This window comes from Herpailurus yagouaroundi, unplaced genomic scaffold (genome assembly GCF_014898765.1).
Source record: "Herpailurus yagouaroundi ecotype Mexico unplaced genomic scaffold, PumYag 139, whole genome shotgun sequence".
Classification (NCBI taxonomy): Eukaryota; Metazoa; Chordata; class Mammalia; order Carnivora; family Felidae; genus Herpailurus; species Herpailurus yagouaroundi.
The window spans coordinates 47,132,183-47,153,678 of record NW_024412394.1 but is presented as its reverse complement, the minus strand read 5'-3'; the positions used below and the strand labels follow the sequence as shown (position 1 = coordinate 47,153,678).

The window sequence follows — 21,496 nt, the reverse complement described above, 5'->3', positions numbered from 1 at the left end:
AAAACCTCTTTGACCTCAGCCACAGCAATTTCTTACCTGACACATCTCCAAAGGCAAGGGAATTAAAAACTATTGGGACCTCATCAAGATAAAAAGCTTTTGCACTGCAAAGGAAACAATCAACAAAACTAAAAGGCAACCGACAGAATGGGAAAAGAGACTTGCAAATGACATATCAGACAAAGGGCTAGTATCCAAAATCTATAAAGAACTCACCAAACTCCACACCTGAAAAACAAATAATCCAGTGAAGACATGGGCAGAAGACATGAATAAACACTTCTCTAAAGAAGACATCCAGATGGCCAATAGTCACATGAAAAGATGCTCAACGTCACTCCTCATCATGGAAGTACAAATCAAAACCACAATGAGATACCACCTTACACTGGTCAGAGTGGCTACAATGAACCAATCAGTAGACTAAAGATGCTGGAGAACATGTGGAGAAACGGGAACCCTCTTGCACTTTGGTGGGAATGCAAACTGGTGCAGCTGCTCTGGAAAACAGTGTGGAGGTTCCTCAAAAAATTAAAAATAGATCTACCCTATGACCCAGCAATAGCACTGCTAGGAATTTACCCAAGGGATACAGGAGTGCTGATGCATAGGGGCACTTCTACCCCAATGTTCATAGCAGCACTTTCAACAGTAGCAAAATTATGGGAAGAACCTAAATGTCCATCAACTGACAAATGGATAAAGAAGATGTGGTTTATATATACAATGGAATACTACTTGGCAATGAGAAAGAATGAAATCTGGCCATTTGCAGCAACGTGGATGAAACTGGAGGGTATTATGCTAAGTGAAATAAGTCAGTCAGAGAAAGACAGATACCATATGTTTTCACTCATGTGGATCTCGAGAAACTTAACAGAAGACCATGGAGGAGGGGAAGGGGAAGAAAAAGTTACAGAGAGGGAGGGAGGCAAACCATAAGAGACTCTTAAATAGGGGAACAAACTGAGGGTTGATGGGGGTGTGGGGGGAGAGGGGAAAGTGGGTGATGGGAATTGAGGAGGGCACCTGGGCACTGGATGTTGTATGGAAACCAATTTGACAATATATTATATTATAAATAAATAAATAAAAATAAAAATAAAATAAAATAAAATAAAATAAAATAAAATAAAATAAAAATGTAGAGACTTGGAAGGAGAGGAAATATTCCAGATTTTGAGACACTGTGGATGACTGAGAACCAAAACTACTTCCTCCACACTGAGTTTATTGTCTACATTAGTGTGACTCTTCTATTTGGACATCTTCATTAGCATAATTTGATCATTCCAAGAGACTCTTACCAAAGCAAATAACTTGATTGTTCACTACAGAACATCCCAAAAGACACACCTTCAGTAGTAAGTACCAACACACAGATTCTAACATTCTCTGCACCCTACCCCATAAATCTTCACTTTCTATTCCCATCAGTGCTGGGCTGCTTTTTCATGATCTTTACCTAATCTAATTCAAGCCCTCCTCCCATCCCCTGACCTACTCTTGGCTTTGAAAGACCTACCTTCCACCAAACTTCACATTCTCAATACATTCTGACCTTGCTCTTCCCCCTCAAGACACTGCCTAGGCTCTGCTGAGGTGCTGATTCCTCCTATAGCTTTAAGCAATACACTCAGTTTTGTCTTACCAGCACATTGTACTGGTCATATATGGGGAGCCAGCATTTGACGTGATGTGACTCCAGAGGAGAATTAGGTCTAAGGTGAGCCTCAGAATTAAGTGGAGGTTGAAGAATGAAAAGAAGAGTTCAGTCGGTATGTAGTGCAGCCCCGCGGGATACTCCATTCTTTTAACATTTCCAATCCAGACCTATGCTGGTACCTCTACCTCTCATATCCATCCAACCATCATTCTCCTCTTCTCCTTTACCTATTTATACCTCAGACCAACTTAAAATGTCACCAGGATTCATTTTTTATTTCACTTCTATTCTACCACTTACCAAGAGGTATTGAGATATTTTTAGTGTATCAGTGTCACTTGCTAGACAATTAGTTTCTGAAGAACAAATGTGTAATATCTGTGTTACCCATATATATCTGATGGGCTCCAGTGAGTTTAGTAGATAACACAAAAGAACATTGGGGATGGAGCTTCATGTACTACAGAAGAGTAACTGATAGGAATGCTAATGGAACGAGGATCTGGAAGACATACCAGGAAGCTGATCCTTCCTCATCCCAGGAAATTAAGGGACTGAAAAGCTGCCACCACAAAGGGTGGCAAGAGAAATGCCATGATTGGTTAAAAGCCTATGAGACACTGAATATACAAACTGCCAAAAGCTAGACCTTATATGACAATAGAACTCAGATCTACAACCTCTATAGCTGTAGCTATAAGCCCGGAACAGACAGGACTTGGCCAGCTTCCCTATTTTTTTGCTACCCATGCCCCCACCTTCCAACTAAGGACCAACCAGAGAAAGCCAACTATGCCCACCAAACCATTCACATAAGAGCCCCAACTTTGAGTTAGCCTGCTTGCATTTTCCCCATGTCAACAATCTCCAGTCAGAGCATGCTTGAAGCCTTCCCCTTTTTTTCACTATAAGGCTTTCCCACTTTCCCTGCCTGCTTTGGAGTTTCTGCCAATGGCCAGTGATGATGGTTGACTCCCTTGCTATAGAAAACTTTGAATAAATAGCCTCTGTTCTTATTTGGGTAGTCTTCATTTACTCCCATACCTGATTTCAGTTAAAGAGATGGATAAAATATACTAAGAAAAGGCTATAGATATAAAAGTTTATTTCCTTTGTACTCTAAATACTTATTGTCTAAAATGACAAGGTACTGTAAAAAGGGTGAGAGGGAAGAATTCCACTGAGTCACACAGGGATGAGATTTTCAAAGCCAAGCTTTGAGGGCAGGCACCTCTTATGATTAAGGTGACGGAGAATTAGAAAGACAAGAGAGCTCAGTGCCTGTAGAGAACATGCTGACGTAAGAGAGGACACAAGAGACGTTAACATTCTGCTCCTCAAAAAAAAAAAAAAAAAAAAAAGACTACAAAAGACAAAGATATACTTTAAATGATTAGAGGAAGCTGAAAGTGCTCTAAATCTCATAGATTAGCACAATAGATGGATATAGAAAGAAAGAGAGAGCAACTACCATTGTTCTAGTCACTGCATGGTATAATCTGAGAATAGTTTCATGCTTCCGTATGTGCTTAAAATTAGAAGACAATCTTACAATGTAAAGCTGGCAAATTATATGCAAAGAACTCTGTATACATCCCACTAGTTTATATAAGTAATTTAAATTACCCACTCTATAACTAACAACACATTAAAGTTCCCTAACCTATAGCTCTCAGCTTTAGCACCATCTTCCTAGAAACTCCCACACCATGAGAGCCAAGTGGAGGGAGAAGCAAATACACAGGCTGAAGCGAGAAAGAAGAAAGATGAGGCAGAGTTCCAAGTAAATGGCCAGTGTATACATCCATGGAAGCCACAGGAGCAGAAACAAGGAAAGCTAGAGGCCAGGGACACTGGTAGAAATTGTCGGACAGCATGCCTATTTTCTAGAAATTGATTCAATGAATCTAGAACATTGCCATCTTATCACAACAACTACCCTTGAGAGACCCACCCTGCTCGTACCAAAACAATCCCTTTTGGTCCTGTGCCCTGGACCTGTAACTTTGGGGACTAATTCTGCTTTAATTTGTGGCTGAATGTAACACATGTACAAAATATCATCTCTTCTGCTGTCTTAGCTGAAGAAAAACAAATTCCCCAACCTATAAATAATTTTAGAAAATATTGTTACAAACCAATTTTATAGCTTTTCTTCTCAATTCCCATTCATTCCACTCATATGATCTCACAATCGTTGGTGGCAATATGTGCGTATCTGTTTGTGTGCTACTTTCACACTTTGTAATTGGTTTTATATGATGTTTGTCAACATCTTTCATCTAAAGAAATGAAGTTCTGTAATTAGTATTTATTAAAAAGCAGCATAATTTAGAGATAACTAAAAATAAACTGACAAAAAGATTAGAAAAATAAGAATTTTTCAACATGGAATATACTCATAAAGACAGCAGAGAAAATAAGCTAATAGTAGTGAACTAAATGTGATAATTTTCCTGGGCATTATGGCTTTCTTTGTACCTGACTTTGTGAACTTAATATGGGAGGTATATTTTGGCAGGGGAAAACCTAACATTCATTCAAGTCAAATGCCCCTCTCCAATTTTCACAATCGGTAGCATACATGAATACTTTGTTGAAAACTGACTGAAGTTTAAAATAGCCATTAAATGTTAAATATGAATCACATTTGTTTAAAGTATCAAAACATCTTTAGGATATATCTAAACCCCAAACTATGCATACACTTGATTTTTTTTTAGTTGGATATTTTGATTTTCTGCTGGGATACCCACAAGCTCACTATTAAAATATTAAATATTAATTCCAGGCTAAATAAGATATGATTGTGCTATATATGAAGTTGCTGGAGAGGGTGGTAGAGGTTTCAGGAACTCAGATCATAGTGCACAGGAGGGACAGATTAACTTTTTTTTAATTCCAGTGTAACTAACACAGTGTTATATTAGTTTCAGGTGTATAATATAGTGATTCAACAATTCTGTACATTACTCTGTACTCATCACGATAAGTGGACTCTTAATTCCCTTCACCTATTTCACCCATCTCCTCACCTACCTCTCCTCTAACAACCACAAGTTTGTTCTCTGTATTTAACAGTCTGGTTTTTTTGTCTCTTTATCTCTTTGCCCATTTGCTTTTGTTTCTTAAACTCCACATACGAATGAAATCATATGGTATTTGTCTTTCTCTGACTGCCTTATTTCACTTGGCATTGCATCCTCTTGATCCATCCATGTTGTTACAAATGGCAAGGTTTCATTCTTTGTTATGCCTGAGTAATATTCCATTATATGTATGTGTATATATATGTATATGTGTATATATATACACATATATGTGTATATGTGTGTATATATATGTATATACATATGCATACACACATATATATGCCATGTAAGATTACATATACATATGTACATATGTACATACACACACACACACACATATATATATATATATATATATATGCCATGTAAGATTAACTTCTTACTCAAATCAAACAGCAGATAATTACTGATTGCCTACGACCTAACATAAGATATAATTTTTTTTGCCTTCAGAACGATGTTGTGATATAGTTGGGTAGATAAAAACATGTTGCAAGATGATTAGCAATATTACACAGTACAAGTAAATGGCAAGTAAATAATTATAAGAACTACAGCTTTGAAATATGAAGGGAGAAAACTCACTTCCATAGGTACTTAAGGTCACTGAAGAAGAGCTGGGAATTAAATACACAGAAAGAAAGGAAAAAACAAGACCCAAAATATAGGGGAAAATTGTTTAATGGAAAACTATGCATTATCTACATATAGCATACATTTCTGATGATCTGATTCTAACCTTTCACTGTCTTTGAAGTATCTTACAACTCTGTAAATTATAAATAAGTGGTGGCATGGTCAAATAATTCTTGTCTATAGACATGCAAATTCATAATTCCTTCAAGGTTTTTTATGGAACCTGACAATATAAATTCTCAAATTTATATGGAAAGTAAAGATTCAAGTATAGCCAAGATCCTTTAGAGAGGAAAGGGTGGGAGAACTTACTCTACTAGGTATCAAAACTTACTATAAAGCTATAGTAAGATATAGATACAGGAATTTTTTAAAAATTGAACTGAATAGAATAGAATTAAAAATTAAGCCTGTGCATATAAGACACTATAGATATGGAGAAAGGAAAGAGTACTGAACAAATGGTCTGGGAAAATTCATTACTCAAATAGAAAAAAAATTAAAATTGGATCTTCACCTCCCAATAGACACAAAAATCAAATCCAAGTTAATTAAAGAGTCAGGTGTGAAAGGCAAATCCAAAATCCATATTTTTTTACAAAACAATATAGGAGAATATTTTTATGATCTAAGATACATGAAGATTTCTTAAACAAAATTTGAGACGTGAAGAAAAGATTAATAAATGACATATTAAAATGAAAAACTTTCATTCATGAGAAGACATCACAAAAAGAATGAAAAACAGAGGGGTGCCTGGGTGGCTCATTTGGTTGAGCAGCTAACTCCTGGTTTTGGCTCAGGTCAAAGTATTCACATAGGCTACCAATTGTGAAAATTGGAGAGGGGCATTTGACTTAGGAATGAGTGATGTTAGGTTTTCCCCTCCCAAAATACACCTCCCATATTAAGTTCATGGGTTCAAACCCCATATATGGGGTTCTGCGCTAGCAGTGTGGAGCCCGCTTGGGATTCTTTCTCCCTCTCCCTCTTTCTCTGCCCCTTCCCTGCCTGTGCTCGCTCTCTCTCTTTCTCAAAATAAATAAATAAACTTTAAAAAAACAGAATGAAATACAAAACTGGGAGAGCACAAGTCAGTGGAACACAATTAAAAGCCCAGAAACAAACCCATTCCGTATGAGAATTGTTAATTCAATGGAGGGGTCGTCATACTGAGTGGGAAAACCATGTATTAATATTAGCATCACCAGTCACTGCTGGGATCACATACAGTTTTAGAAGTGGGCACAGTAGAAAACAGAACTAAAACCATTAAGCTTTATTAAGATATAATTAATGAAACTAGTACTTATTAAAAAAAACAAAATGGTACTATGAATGGGACAACCTAATATAATAAACATAAAAATTCTTTTATTATTTTAATTCAATTCCAGTTAAAATCTCAGTAAGATTTTGGGGGAAACTTAGCAAATTTATTAAGAAAACTACCATGCATGACTAAGACAATTTTGAAAAAATACAAGGCAAAGGAAAGAGCTTTCCCTATCAGGTAATAAAATATATCAGAAAGTATTATCTTACAACTCTAAATTATCACCTGTGTTATCTGTGCTAAGTTCTTTAATTTTAGATAAGGAAATCCTACAGACTCAGTTATTTATCTAAACGTAGTCTTTCTCTTCCAGATTTTTCCAGTCTAATTTATCAATTTGACTCCTTATCTTGTTTTCATTATTCTTTGTGGATTTCATTAGTTTCCTTCTTCAGGGTGAATCTCTTTCCAATAGCATTAAAGGCCCTCTTCTGATCCAGTCTCTGTTTGGACTTTGGAACTATTCTACAACAAGGTATAACTTTCTAATTAACTATATTTTTAAATGTCATAAATTCTTAAAATACTGACTCTGCTTACCTGAGAATATGGAATGAGGGTTTCGAACTGTTGATGAAGTTCCAGTAGCTGAATTAATTCTGCATTTTTTTTTGCTTTTTCCTTAATTAAATCAATATAATTTTCAGGACTTTCTGCAAATAAATATGCAGCATCTCTGGTATTAAAAGTGTAATACTTTTCTTTATATTTCAAAATTCCAATTGCTGGATTTCCTGAAAATTAAGAAAAGGAAATGAATGAGATATAAAATAGTAAGTGATTCTATGTTTGTAATACATCCATAGAATCATTCCCTACATACTGCATATTTAACATATGACTTATGCATATTTAACATGTTTTCATTTTGTTAAAATGCTACAATTAGCAATTTTAAATTATACATTTTGTTAAATTCTATTTTATGTGAAATTCATATTAAATTAATTTTAACGAATGGTTTTATATAAAAATTATTTTACTATACAGATCTACAATGTTTGAAAATCTTTTATGAGAAGGCACATAGTCATCTCGTGGTTTCAAATCTCCTTTAACTAAACTAACTACTACAAGCATTGTTTTAAAAATAATTCTATAAAAACTACAAAAATGGCACAACTTACCCAAAATACATTTCCTTTTTTTTTTAAGATTTTTACTTTTAAGTAATCTCTACACCCAACATGGGGCTCAAACTCATGACCCCAAGATCAAGAGCTGCATGCTCCACCGACCAAGCCAACCAGGCATCCCCAAAATACAAGTCTCTGTGTTAGAAAGTATTTCCCACTGTGAACAGATACTACAAAAATAAGGGTTATTAAATATCCACATAGTTGGTGGGAATTATATATGAAACAATAGTACTGCCTTATTTATTTTTTCATTTGTTCAACAAAATTTATTGGCCCTATTCCTGGCACTAAGGAAATAAAAACAAAATTGCTGCTCTCAACAAATCAACAAATATACCATAGGCCAGAGAGTACTGCAAAAAAAGGTTAAAAATAAAGCCAAGGGGCACCTGGCCAGTTAAGTGTCCGATTCTTGATTTCAGCTCAAGTCACGATCTCAGGTCATGAGATTTGAGTCCCGCATTGGGTTCCGCGCTGGGTGTGGAGCCTGCTTAAGATTCACTCCCCGCCCCCCTCAAAAAAAATAAATAAGCTTGTTAAACACATAATAAAAGGAAGAAGGGTGTGGTTGATATTTTAAATTGGGTGATCTAGGAATGCTAAATAAAATGAAGGAGGAAGGTATGTAGCTATCTGGGGGATAGACAGAGTTTTCCAAGTAGAGGGAATAAATAGCAAGCATAAAGGCTCTGAGGTGAAAATGGGCTTGAGATGTTCAAGAACAACAAGAAAGCCAGTGAGGCTTGAGTAGGCAAGGGAAAGTGATTGGCAATAAAACCGGTGTAGTCATTGAAAAGGATCCTAACTAGTTAGTAAGCCTTGGGATTTAAGTCATGTGGTCTGTAGTCCTGAATGGAAGGAGAAAAGTCCTACAGAATTCCTCTGAGTTAGTGCAGTTTGCTGCTGCCCAGAAAATAATGTAGCAAACAGAAATAATGTAGTGAACAAAGTAGTCAGGGCTAGCTTATTCACAGAGGATTCTGAAGCCCATAGCCCCACAAGCTCTTCTACTTTCCTATTTCTCTCTCTTTATTAGAATCCCAGATAGTGGAAGCTTGAAGGGGCCAAAAAGACCTCCTAGACTAGAAGCCAGGCTCTCCTGAACCTTAGCCCATAGCTTTTTCAATTATATCATGCTACCTCTGTCATCACCCTACAGCTATGGTTCTTTGCGTTTGTGTCTCTTGTGACTCCCTTCCTTTCTTATTTGTGATGGATGGATGGATGGATGGATGGATGGATGGATGATGCATGGATGGATGGAAGGAAGGAAGGAAGGAAGGGAAGAAGGAAGGAAGAAGGAAAGAAGGAAGGAAGGGGAAAGAAAAGGAAAAGAGAAGAGAAGAGAAGGAAAGAAAGAAACCATCTATATTCCATCACTTCTTATTTCTTCACGGCTTTTGATTGTTACCCCCCCACCCCCACCAGTATCACTGACCCTCATGGGGCCTCAGAATACTATTCTCTCAGCTCCCTATGGTAAACCTCTTACTTCCATTATGAAAAATCTAATACCATAAAAAATGAGTCAGGGGCATCTTGGTGGCTCAGTCAGTTGAAGAGTCCAATTCTTGGTTTTGGCTCAGGTCATGATCTCACAGCTCGTGAGTTCGAGCCCTGCATTGGGCTCTGTGCTGACAATACAAGAGCCTGTTTAGAATTCTCTCTCTCACCTTCTCTCTCTGCCCCTCCCCTCACATGCACTCTCTTTCTCTCTCTCAAAAATAAACTTAAAAAAAAGTCAGTATGCATGTTCTCTAGCCTGTATGTAGTTCCTATAATTCTTTCTAATAAAAAAAGTAATATCCAACTACGAAATATAACAAAAGAAATGACAAAGAAAGAAGAAAAGGAAAAAAGAGGTTAATGGTGTAAGGTAAATCATAAATATTTTTGTCCAACTGTTTTCATTCTAGCCCTAGCTGACTTTTTATTTCCAATTCACACAGCACTTTTTGGATAATAATTTATTTCACCTCAATTTCTGACTTACTCTTTGTTAGGGGAGAAGCTCTAGTAATATATACAGAGAGATTTTATTTGATAAAATATTGGCCATTTCCTTAGGTGGATCTGACTTATACAGAAATCCTGATCTATGTTAATAAAACACAACCATAAAGCAACAGAGTATTTTTTTTAATCAACATAATCAGCCAAATTAGTGTTGCTCTTTCAACTAATTACTTTGGAAGATGATTTATTTTAGTAACGCCATGTGAATTTCTGGAGTCCCTCATTGGCCATATGAGTCATCCCTCTTTTATGATAATGTAGCATCCAGATTTCATTATATACACATTCTATCACTTATTTGTTTTCGTTTCTAAATGTGGAAGCTTCATGAATTTGCATGTCATCCTTGCGCAGGGGCCATGCTGATCTTCTCTGTATTGCTCCGATTTTAGTATACATGCTGCCGAAGCGAGCACCTCACTTATCATTTGTGTGTAATTCTTGCTTATGTCAGTCTACCAGATTATTCTGTGAGCACTTCAAAGATGAAGATTTTGGTCTGGATCATCTTTGTGGCTCCTTTCCTAGTTCACCGTCAGATCCCATAAAGTTTTAAAAAATGATAAGTGAAAAAAAAAAATGAATAAGTAAGTGACAAGGACGGCTTTATTTAAAGAAAAAATGGGAAGTCAAAGCAATATCATTTCCCACAATATACCTGGAAGAAGAAGACCATCTGTTGTAGCAAATGTATAAGCACAAAATCCTCGATACTGAATTAACAATTTATCAAAATTGGCCGTTGTTTCTGGGAAAAGCCATTCTTGTTTTCTGAAATCCACCGGACGTACTCTATCTTCTAAAATAAAAGAGGACAAGAAAAACTTCAGTCAAGGAGAAGAGTAAACAACCCAAGGAAATAAGCAGAAAAGACTGGCTGTTGTGTGACTAAAATAGAGAGAGATCAACTTCATTCAAGACTGTATGGCTCTTCATAATACACTAGGTGGGCAAATTCTTTAAATGTGATGCTCCTATACTAGGACTATTGTTTCCTGAAACAGCTGAGAATGTTCTGAGCAGAAAGCTTCAAGGAAATCTCTCTTAGTAATTTAATTTTGATAACAAGGTGCACAATCTTTGTTCTTTACACTTTTAAAAATCCTTCCTAATGGTGGCTGGCTTACTTATTTACATGTGATAAACAAATAGTCCACATTTTCTACACAAACAAAAACACATATCTGTAAAACATTGATCCCAAAGGTTCTTAGCTTTGGCAATCCTACTATACTTCTGGGTCTGGCTCTACATCAAAACAGCAATACCACAAATGCCCTTGTGACTACAACTAGAAGTAAATGCATACTTTGGGGAAAATAAACCTTCCTTCTTTTTTCCTGATATGCCTGAAAGTCTCAAAACAGAGAGGAGATGTGGCAAGTGTTAATTAAATTCTTTTAGAAGAACATTCAGTCTCCCAATTCACTGAAGCACTAACGTGATAAATAGTGTTCTGGTGAATAAAAAGTTGTGACATATAGTGGAAAGTGACATGTTTAACTCCAAGAAGTAAACTGTCTTGCCAATAATGGTGAGTTTAATATCTACTGTTGAAGTAGTTTAACATTTACTGCTGAAGTGACTTTAACCTTTTTTTAATTTTTTTTTTAACATTTATTTATTTTTGAGAGAGATGAGAGCACGAGCCGGGAAGGGGCAGAGGGAGAGGGAGTTACAGAATTAAAAGCAGGCTCCAAGCTCTGAGTTGTCAGCACAGAGCCAGATGCGGGGCCCAAACCCACGAACTGTGAGACCATTACCTGAGCCGAAGTCAGACACTTAAACAACTGAGCCACCCAGGCGCCCCTAAGTGACTTTAACTTTTTAATTTCACTTGGTATTTGTGTAGATATGCTGTTTTAATAAAATAAAATAAGTAGGAAAAACTTTAAGTGGAAGGATGCTTTTCAGTCTTTCTAATTTAGTTTTCAAGTTTATTTTTTAAGTCCAGTAGTTGAAGAATGGAAATTACAACTTCATTTTTATTCTACACTTATACAAAATTTGAATTTGTAAAAGAAATTTAGAGAGTAAATTATCAAATCTCATTTTCTGGAAAAAACTTTCTTTTTAGGCAACAATGCCCAGACTCTATTTTGGCATTTCTCAAGAACTTCACATTGTCTTTAAGACAAAAGATACCAAAAAAGTAAAAAGCAGTTTGTTGATAAAGACAGCCTTCTTATAAGAATCAGTGCATCTCTTAAAGGGTCTAAAATAAGCTCAATTTTACAGGGATAAATTTCATTGATTTATAAATTTCAGCCTGAATCTGAGGTAGATATATGGCAAATGACATGCTAAAGAAATAGAGCTCTAAATATGGCAAACATTAATATCTTCTCCTACTATAAATCAATAATAAGATCACTAAGACTACAACAGAAACACATAGGGAAGGAAAATCATTGTTAACCAAAACCCTGACAATAACATTAAGAATGCTTATTATTGGGGGCACCTGGGTGGCTCAGTAGGTTAAGCAGCCGATTCTTGATTTTGGCTCAGATCATGACCTTGGCTCAGATCACGATCTCATGGTCTGTGAGATCAAGTCCTGCATTGGGCTCTGCACTTATAGTGTGGAACCTGCTTGGGATTCTCTCTCTTCCCCTCCCCACTTGCTCTCTGTCTCAAAATAAATAAATAAACATTAATTTTTTTTTTTTACAAAAGAATGCTTATTACTGGATAGTAAGGTACTTAGCTTACATATTTTCTGTTTCCTGCACTTTTCATAATGAACATTAGTACTCTTTTAATCAAGAAAGATGTTTAATACCTTATCAAAAGGATAGAGCATGAAAATTTTAAAACAAACTTTTTTTTTGTTTTTTAAAAACAAACTTTATGCTCAACATGGGGCTCTAACTCATGACCCCAAGATCAAGTGTTGGATGCTCCACTGACTGACCCAGCCAGATGCCCCAAGCGTGAAAATTTTAAAAGAGTGCCTTTATTCTAGAGGCACTTTTAAGAGGAAGAGGAAGTCAAGGATGGTTTCTATTACCCATGTGTTCCTTCATCCTACACACATCAGTCTTCACAGTCAGCCCATCAAGAAGATTCTGCATTACTTTCTCAGGAAAGAGGAGTTCATGAGCACCCAAGAATGGCTCAAGGTGAGTTGTCAAATTACTGAGGACACTAATCAAAACAGTTTCATCCTGGAAGCTAGTCCACAGATTGGAAAGTGCAATGAAGATGGGCTGAAGAAAAGAATGTTTAAAATGTAACAGTTTAATAAAATTACAAATCACTGTGCTCTTAAAAACAAAAACAAATTTGTGTTAGTAAAGAAATTCTTCCTGAAGACAAGTCAAAGTCTTGTGAAGTTAAACAATAAAATCTACATAGCAATAGGATTCATAAATTATGAGAAAAAAAACTTGTATTTTATTTCAAACTATTCATGTTGGTGTGATTGTCATAAAGTTAATTTACCCCCCCCCCCAAAAAGCCAAACACATCGATCACCTAAGAAAGATTTATGGATGCTTGACCCCAAAAAGCCAAGAGGAAAATATCTTCTTTTTGTAAAAAAGCTAAATATGACTCATTACTATTAGATTTATCTGGTTCAATCATGATTAAAAGAACCTGAAAGTCTACAGATATATCTTGAGGCATATCTTGTGAGCTGCAAGTTAAAGATTTTAGATCAGTGAGATAAAAACTTTTTTTTAATGTTTATATTATTTATTTTGGGGAGAGGCTGAGAGAGAGAGAGAGAGAGAGAGAGAGAGAGAGGGAGGGAGGGAGGTTGGGGGAGGGGCAGAGAGAGAGGGAGAGAGAGAGAATCCCAAGCAGGCTCCGCATTGTCAGCACAGAGCCTGACACGGGGCTCAAACCCATGAACCATGAGATCATGGCCTGAGCAGAAATCAAGAGTCGGATAATCTAACCTACTGAGCCACCCAGGTGCCATGAGATAAAACGTTTTTTATTCATACTAAAGGTCACTGACTTATTGAATAAACATACAGAAACTAATTAGGCCCTACTAAAAAGTAAAACAACTTAGCCTTTTGTTTCTTGGCTTTTAAAACCTAACATTGGGAATGGTTACACAAAATTGTCAAGGCCTCAAAATGCTCTATAAAATACTGCATGTGCACCCTACACCTCCTTTGGGCTATCAGATTTGCCCCTAAGATGGTACAGATAATCAGAAAGTCAGTGTAAGTGCAGGCCTGGTAAACACAGGGATTATCCTCTGTCTCTTCATAAAGGACACAAGTCACATCACCCCTTGGCTGAAGGCAATCTCTAACCAGCCACTGTGAATGTGTTCTCAACACTGCATTACAGATTCGTTTTGTTGCCACAGCCCGTGCTGGTATTATGGCTACCATAATATATACCTGCATTTCCTTTAGTAGCAACTGTCTGCAGAGGGAAGTCCCGCATCCAACTTACACGGTTATTACAAAACAACCATAAAGAACAGGATCAACTTGTACAAAAACCAATGTCATATTTTTAGTGATTAACTATAATTATGATTACTTATGATTCGATTGTATAGGACTCAAAGGTATATTCACGCTTAAGCAAGGTCAAAGTTGATGGCAAATACTTACAAAGACTTGTGATGTTGGGACAGCAGTCTTTGATTTTACAGTCATTTTTAATTGTTCCAGTTGGGCTCCTAACTGCTTTATCATCATTTCTACTTCTTGAGCACAGGTAATTATATCTGACTGCGAAGACAACATAATTTGAATCAATATTTTTATAACGTCACTAAAAAATGCATGTGTTTTAAGCCCTACCTGCTCCTTACATCCCCTGAAGTTAGGCACAACGGGAGAAGAAATTCTATTCTCCAAGGTATCTGCAAACCAAGAACAGTGCTGGTGTGCCAACGGCACTCCAGAAATATTTGTTGGATAGGTGAATCTTTTGAAATACAGTAGCTATAATTTTTTCCCAAAGGTATTCTTTTTCTCAAGGTATTCCTTGACAGGCAGTATAACTGCATTCCTGAGAAGGGGATCCTGCGACACAACTTTGTTCAGCTGTTATTTTCCTACTCCTTAATGACAAAATTAATGAGGTGTTCCTCTGAAAGCAATTTTGATACCAAGATTTTTTAAAATTACATCCAAGAATGCAGAACATCTTAAAAATCACGTCACTGAAAAACAATGTATTTCCGATATGACAATAGTAATCTGAAAATAAGGTATTAAATGCTGAATCTGAAATAATTACTAACATTTATTCTATGTGCTAAGCATCATAGTAAATACTTATAAGTACAAAAAGGAAGTAAGTATAAATAAGAAAACTAAGATGTAGACAGGTAAGTAAAGTGCCCAAGGATACACAGCCAATAAAGGGTGGAATCATGGTTCTATCCCAGACCAATGGAGCCCAGAACCCAGCTCTTACCCATTATATTGTACTGCCTAAGATGTGACCAGAAATGGCGGTGGTATGGGTTTATCAGTACATTGTAAAAGAGTGACAGTTACTTGAAGAGAAAAAAAAAATGTATTTGACTCTTCAAATATGAGCCTAAGTATATGCTTTACTAGACTATTTTTTTTAAGTTTATTTATTTTGAGAGAGAGACAGAGAGAGAAGGGAGTGCATTGTGCACCCACGAGCAAAGGAGGGGCAGAGAGAGGGAGGAAGAGAGAGAATCCCAAGCCAGCTCCATGCTGTCAGCACAGAGTGAGAAGCGGGGTTCGATCTCACTGAACATGAGATCATGAGCAGAGCAGAAATCAAGAGTCAGACCACCAGAATGAGCCACCCAGGAACCCCTACTAGACTATTTTTAATTGACAAAAATATTACTTCATTTAAAATATCAAATATTATTGTATTTCAACTAATGAAATATTTTATTCACAGATATTAACATGCATCCTGTTTTAATTTGACCTATACTTTTCTTTAAGCATCTCCTTCCCCTTGCTACATGCTCCATGTAATCCTATCTATCCCATCTAATAGGTCCCTTGCCTACCTCACAAGAGTTTTCCCCCTTGTTTGTTAGTTTTGTTTTAGAAATCAAATATGAAGGGTGTCTGGGTGGCTCACTCAGTTAAGTGTCTGACTCTCAGTTTCGTCTCAGGTCATGATCTCACAGTTTCATGAGTTCAAGCCCCACGTCGGGTTCTACGCTGACAGCATGGAGCCTACTTGAGATTCTCATTCTCTCTCTCTCTCTCTCTCTCCCCCTCACTGTCTGACCCTCCCCACTCATGCGGTCTCTGTCTCTCTCAAAATAAATAAACTTAAAAATAAAAATAAAATATGAAAATGGGGTCCTTAAAGTCTCTTCAGATTTGTGCAACAGCAACAAGAAACAGAAATAATATGCTCTCCAAAGTAAAAGTTACATTCAATACATAACTTCATTAAATCTATAATTGAAAATACTCTAGACTTCCTCCCCAGAGCTATGTTTTCAGAGGACACCGACAGAGTAGGCATACAGAAATACTTGATTTTTCCTGATTATGACCTAAAACAATCACTCTGTTAACATTTTATCAAAAAGAACTTGTTCACAACTATGTGGAAGTTTTAGTGTAAAGTGGTCCTCACAAATAAGTAGAAAGATAGTCTGTGTTCATGGACGGGAAGAGTTAATATTGTTAAAATGTCCATACTACCCAAATCCATCTATAGATTCAGTGCAATTCCTATCAAAATTCCATTGGCATTTTTCAAAGAAATAGAAAAACAATCCTCTAACTTGTATGGAGCCATAAAAGACCCCCATGTACCCAAGCAAGCTTAAGAAAGAAGAACAAAGCTGGAGGCATCATGCTTCCTAATTTCAAACTATATTGCAAAGCTATAGTAATCAAAACAGTATGTTAGTGGCATAGAAACAGACACATAAATCAACAGAATACAGAGCCCAGAAATAAACCCATCATATACGGTCAACTAATTTATGACAAAGAAAGCAATAATATACAATGTGGAAAGGACCGTCTCTTGAATAAATGGTACTGGGAAAACTGGATAGCAACGTGCAAAAGAATGAAACATACAGAAAATCAAGTCATATTGGATTAAAGACATGAATCTAAGACCTGAAACCCTGAAATTTCTAGAAGAAAACATGGAGCAGTAAGCCTCTTGACATCAGTCTTGGTGATTATTTTTTTGATTTGACACCAGAAGCAAAAGAAACAAGAGCAAAAGTAAACAAGTGAGTCTATAACAAACCAAAAAGCTTCTATACAGCAAAGGAAACCATCAACAAAATGGAAAGGCAACTTGCTGAATGGGATAAAATATTTGCAAGTCATATATCTGATAAGAGGTTAACATCCAAAGTATACAAAGAACTCCTATAAATAAACAGCAAAAACAGCAGCAGCAACAACAAGAACAACAAAACCCGAACAATCCAATTAACAAATGGCCAGAGGATCCAAATAACATTTTTCCAAAGAAGACATACAAATAGCCAACAGGTACATGGAAAAATGCTTGACATCACTTACCACCAGGAAAAAGAAAATTAAAACCACAGTGAGGTATCACCTCACACCTATCAGTATCAAAAGACAAGTGGTAACAAGTGTCAGCAAAGATGTGGAGAAAAGCAAACCCTCATGCACTGTTGGTGGGAAAATAAATTGGTGCAGCCACTATGAAAAATGGTATGAAGATTCTTCAAAAAATTGAAAATAGAACTACCACTGTAACCCCTATCAAAAAAACACCAGCATTCTTCACAAAGCTAGAACAAATAATCCTAAAATTTGTATGGAACCAGAAAAGACCCTGAATAGCCAAAGCAATCTTGAAAAAGAAAACCAAAGTAGGAGGCATCACAATCCTGGACTTCAAGCTATACTACAAATCTGTAATCATCAAGACAGTATGGTACTGGCACAAGAACAGACACTCAGATCAGTGGAACAGAATAGAGAACCCAGAAATGGACCCACAAACATATGGCCAACTAATCTTTGACAAAGCAGAAAAGAATAGCCAATGGAATAAAGACAGTCTCTTGAGCAAGTGGTGCTGGGATAACTGGACAGCGACATGCAGAAGAATGAACCTGGACCACTTTCTTCACCATACACAAAAATAAACTCAAAATAAGACCTAACTCTAAGACAGGAAGCCATCAAAATCCTCGAGGAGAAAGCAGGCAAAACCTTTTTGATCTTGGCTGCAGCAACTTCTTACTCAACAGGTCTCCGGAGGCAAGGGAAACAAAAGCAAAAATCAACTACTGGGACCTCAATAAAATAAAATGCTTCTGCACAGCAAAGGAAACAATCAGCAGAACTAAAAGGCAATCAATGGGATGGGAGAAGATATTTGCAAATGACATATCAGATAAAGGGTTTGTATCCAAAATCTATAAAGAACTCATCAAACTCAACACCCGAAAAACAAATAATCCGCAAAGAAATGGGCAAAAGACATGAATAGACACTTCTCCAAAGAAGACATCCAGATGGCCAACTGCCACATGAAAAAATGCTCAACATCACTCATCATCAGGGAAATACAAATCAAAACCACAGTGAGATAACACCTCACACCTGTCAGAATGGCTAACATTAACAACTAAGGCAACAACAGATGTTGGCGAGGATGAGGAGAAAGAAGATCTCTTTTGCACTGCTGGTGGATCTGTGATTTTATCTTACTAGGAAGTTAACAGTTTAGTCTGCCTTAGTTTCATAAATGGTGTTAGGGCTGGTAGGAATGCAAACTGGTGCCACCACTCTGGAAAACAGTATAGAGTTTCCTCAAAAAATTAAAAATAGAACTACCCTACAACCTAGCAATTTCAGTACTAGGTATTTATTCAAGAGATACAGGTGTGCTGTTTCGAAGGGGCACATGCACCCCAATGTTTATAGCAGCACTATCGACAATAGCCAAAGTATGGAAAGAGCCCAAATGTCCATCAATGGATGAATGGATAAAGAAGATGTGGTATATATGTACAGTGGAGTATTATTCAGCAATCAAAAAGCCATTTGCAACTATTTGGACAGACTGGAGGGTATTATGCTAAGTGAAATTAGTCAGTCAGAGAAAGACAAATATATGACTTCACTCATATGAGGACTTTAAGATACAAAACGTTCAAAACAATAAACATAATGGAAGTAAAATTAATATAAAAACAGAGAGGGGGACCAAACCTAACAGACTCTTAAATATAGAAAACAAACAGAGGGTTGCTAGAGGGGTTTTGGGAGGGGGGATGGGCTAAATAGGTAAGGGACATTAAGGAATTTACTCCTGAAATCATGCTAACTAACTTGGGTGTAAATTAAAAAATAAATTAATTTAAAAATAAATAAATAAACTTAAAAAATGCAAAAAAAAAAATTAAACTACCATATGATCGATCTAGCAATTCCACTTCTCAGTATATGTTCAAAGGACATAGGCACCCCCATGTTCATTGCAGCATTATTTACAATAGTCAAGACATGGAAGCAACCTAAGTGACCATTGATGGATGAACAGATAAAGAAAATATGGCATATACACATGGGTGTGTGTACACACACAGACACAGACACACACACGCACACACACACATGCACACACACACTGGAATATTATTCAGTCACAAAAAAAAAAAGAGGGAAACCCTGCCCGTTGTGACAACATTGAGGGCATTATGCTAAGTGATATAAGTCAGAGAGAGAAAGACAAATATTGTATGATCTTATAGGTGGGATCTACAAAAATAAAAATAAAAAGCAATTTTTTAAATACAGAGAACAGACTAGTAGTTACCATAGGCAGGGGGTGGGCCGTGGGTGAAATGGGTGAAGGAGATCAGAAAGTACAAACTTATTTGTAAGATAAGTCCTGGGGATATAATGTAACAATATGGTGACTATAGCTAATAATACTGTATTGTATGTTTGAAAGTTGCAGAGAGTAAATCTTAAAACTTCTCATCACAAGAAAAAGGTTTTTGTAACTATGTGTGGTGAAGGATGTTACTTATTGTGGTAGTCAATTTGCAATATACACACACACTATGTGTATGTTGTAAATCACTATGTTGTAAAACTGAAACCAATATATGTAATGTGTCAATTATATTTCAATTTAAAAAGCCAGTTTCACTTAAGAATATCTTTGACAATGCACAGGGCACCTGGGTGTCTCAGTTGGTTAAGTGACCGACTTTGCCTCAGGTCATGATCTCATTGCAGCTCATAAAGTTCAAGCCCAGCCTTGGGCTCTCTGCTGAGAGCTCAGAGCCTGGAGCCTGCTTCTGATTCTAGATCTTCCTCTCTCTCTGCCCCTCCCCCACTCTTGCTCGCACATGCACTCTCTCTCAAACACAAACATTTAAAGAAGCTTTTAAAAAGAATATCTTTGATGATGCAGTAAAAAGTATTAATTTTACTAAATCTTGATCCATAAGTACAAGCAAGCTTTTTAACAATCAGTGAGATGGGATGGAAAGTACATATAAAACACATCTGCTGGATATTAAAATGCATAGTTCTCTCAAGGAAAACATTTACTGATTGAATTTTGAGCTGAACTACCATCTTTGCTCCCCGCAGAACATGATTTTTACTTGAAGAGCAATTGACTGACAAACTATGACTTTTGAGCCTTAGCTATTTGGCAGATATTTTCCTGAAATAAATGAAATGGGTCTGTCACTTCAGGAAAACAAGAGCTCTGGTTGCCAAAGATAAATTTTGCATTGTGAAACACTTGTATCTGACACCATGAAGTTGACAGCATCCTAACAAACATATTTCTCATGAGACTGTTAGTGAAAAAAAAATAATAATAAAATTTGTCCTCTAGGAATGCTATCTCTTTTTAAAAATTTTTTGTTCAGGGGCACCTGGGTGGCTCGGTTGGTTAAGCGTCCGACTTCAGCTCAGGTCATGATCTCACGGTCCATGAGTTCGAGCCCCGCGTTGGGCTCTGTGCTGACAGCTCAGAGCCTGGAGCCTATTTCACATTCTGTGTCTCCCTCTCTCTCTGCCCCTCCCCTGTTCATGCTCTGTCTCAAAAATAAATAAATGTTAAAAAAAAATTTTTTTTTTAATTTTTGTTCATAATGATTCAAAAAACTGCTTTGGAAAAGCATATGATGCCAGCATGCTTCTTCCCCACTCTTTTTTTTTTTTTTTTATAAGAGACAGCATCTCGAGCAGACAGCATCCGCTCTCGAGCAGAGAAGGGGCAGAGGGATAGAGAGAGAAAATCTCAAGCAGGCTCCACGCTCAATGTGGAGCCAGACACGCTGCTAAATCCCACAACCCTGGAATCATGACCTGAGCTGAAATCAAGAGTTGTACGCTCAACTGACTGAGCCACCCAGATAGCCCTTCCTTTTAAAAGCCACCCAGTCCCTTTTAATTTTTAACCCCTTCCTTTAAAAGCCACCCAGTCCGTTTTAATTAATAAATTCCTCATAATTTGTTCCTTTTAATTAATAAATTCCTCATAATTTGTTCCATGGACATTTTCAACAAGTCTAAAACAAACATAAATTCCACCTACCTGATTTTTTTTTTTTTTACTGGCATTATCAGGAAAAAATCAAGAAGTCTAATGTTGTCTACTCTGTGAATAGGCCCTGTGAACATAGCTTAGGGAGAAGAAATCT

The 21,496-nt window shown here is 36.7% G+C and overlaps 1 protein-coding gene and 1 non-coding gene across 8 annotated transcripts in view; both read right to left on the bottom strand.

The window, feature by feature from the left end:
* CFAP206 (cilia and flagella associated protein 206) overlaps nucleotides 1-21,496 on the bottom strand; it is a 46,963-nt gene that overhangs the window by 7,357 nt on the left and 18,110 nt on the right. For 6 of the 7 annotated variants that reach the window (XM_040474121.1, XM_040474118.1, XM_040474117.1 and 3 more), the window contains 5 exons: nucleotides 14,472-14,591; nucleotides 12,899-13,097; nucleotides 10,544-10,684; nucleotides 7,271-7,464; nucleotides 3,805-3,948 (listed from right to left, as the gene is read on the bottom strand). In XM_040474121.1, the coding sequence (XP_040330055.1) occupies nucleotides 3,805-3,948; nucleotides 7,271-7,464; nucleotides 10,544-10,684; nucleotides 12,899-13,097; nucleotides 14,472-14,591 (798 nt within the window). The remainder of the gene's footprint in view (nucleotides 1-3,804; nucleotides 3,949-7,270; nucleotides 7,465-10,543; nucleotides 10,685-12,898; nucleotides 13,098-14,471; nucleotides 14,592-21,496) is intronic. The other variant, XM_040474122.1, reaches the window with a different exon arrangement.
* Nucleotides 10,195-10,301, bottom strand: LOC121030172 (U6 spliceosomal RNA). Its single transcript, XR_005790101.1, has one exon. It is a non-coding gene; the product is annotated as a U6 spliceosomal RNA (small nuclear RNA).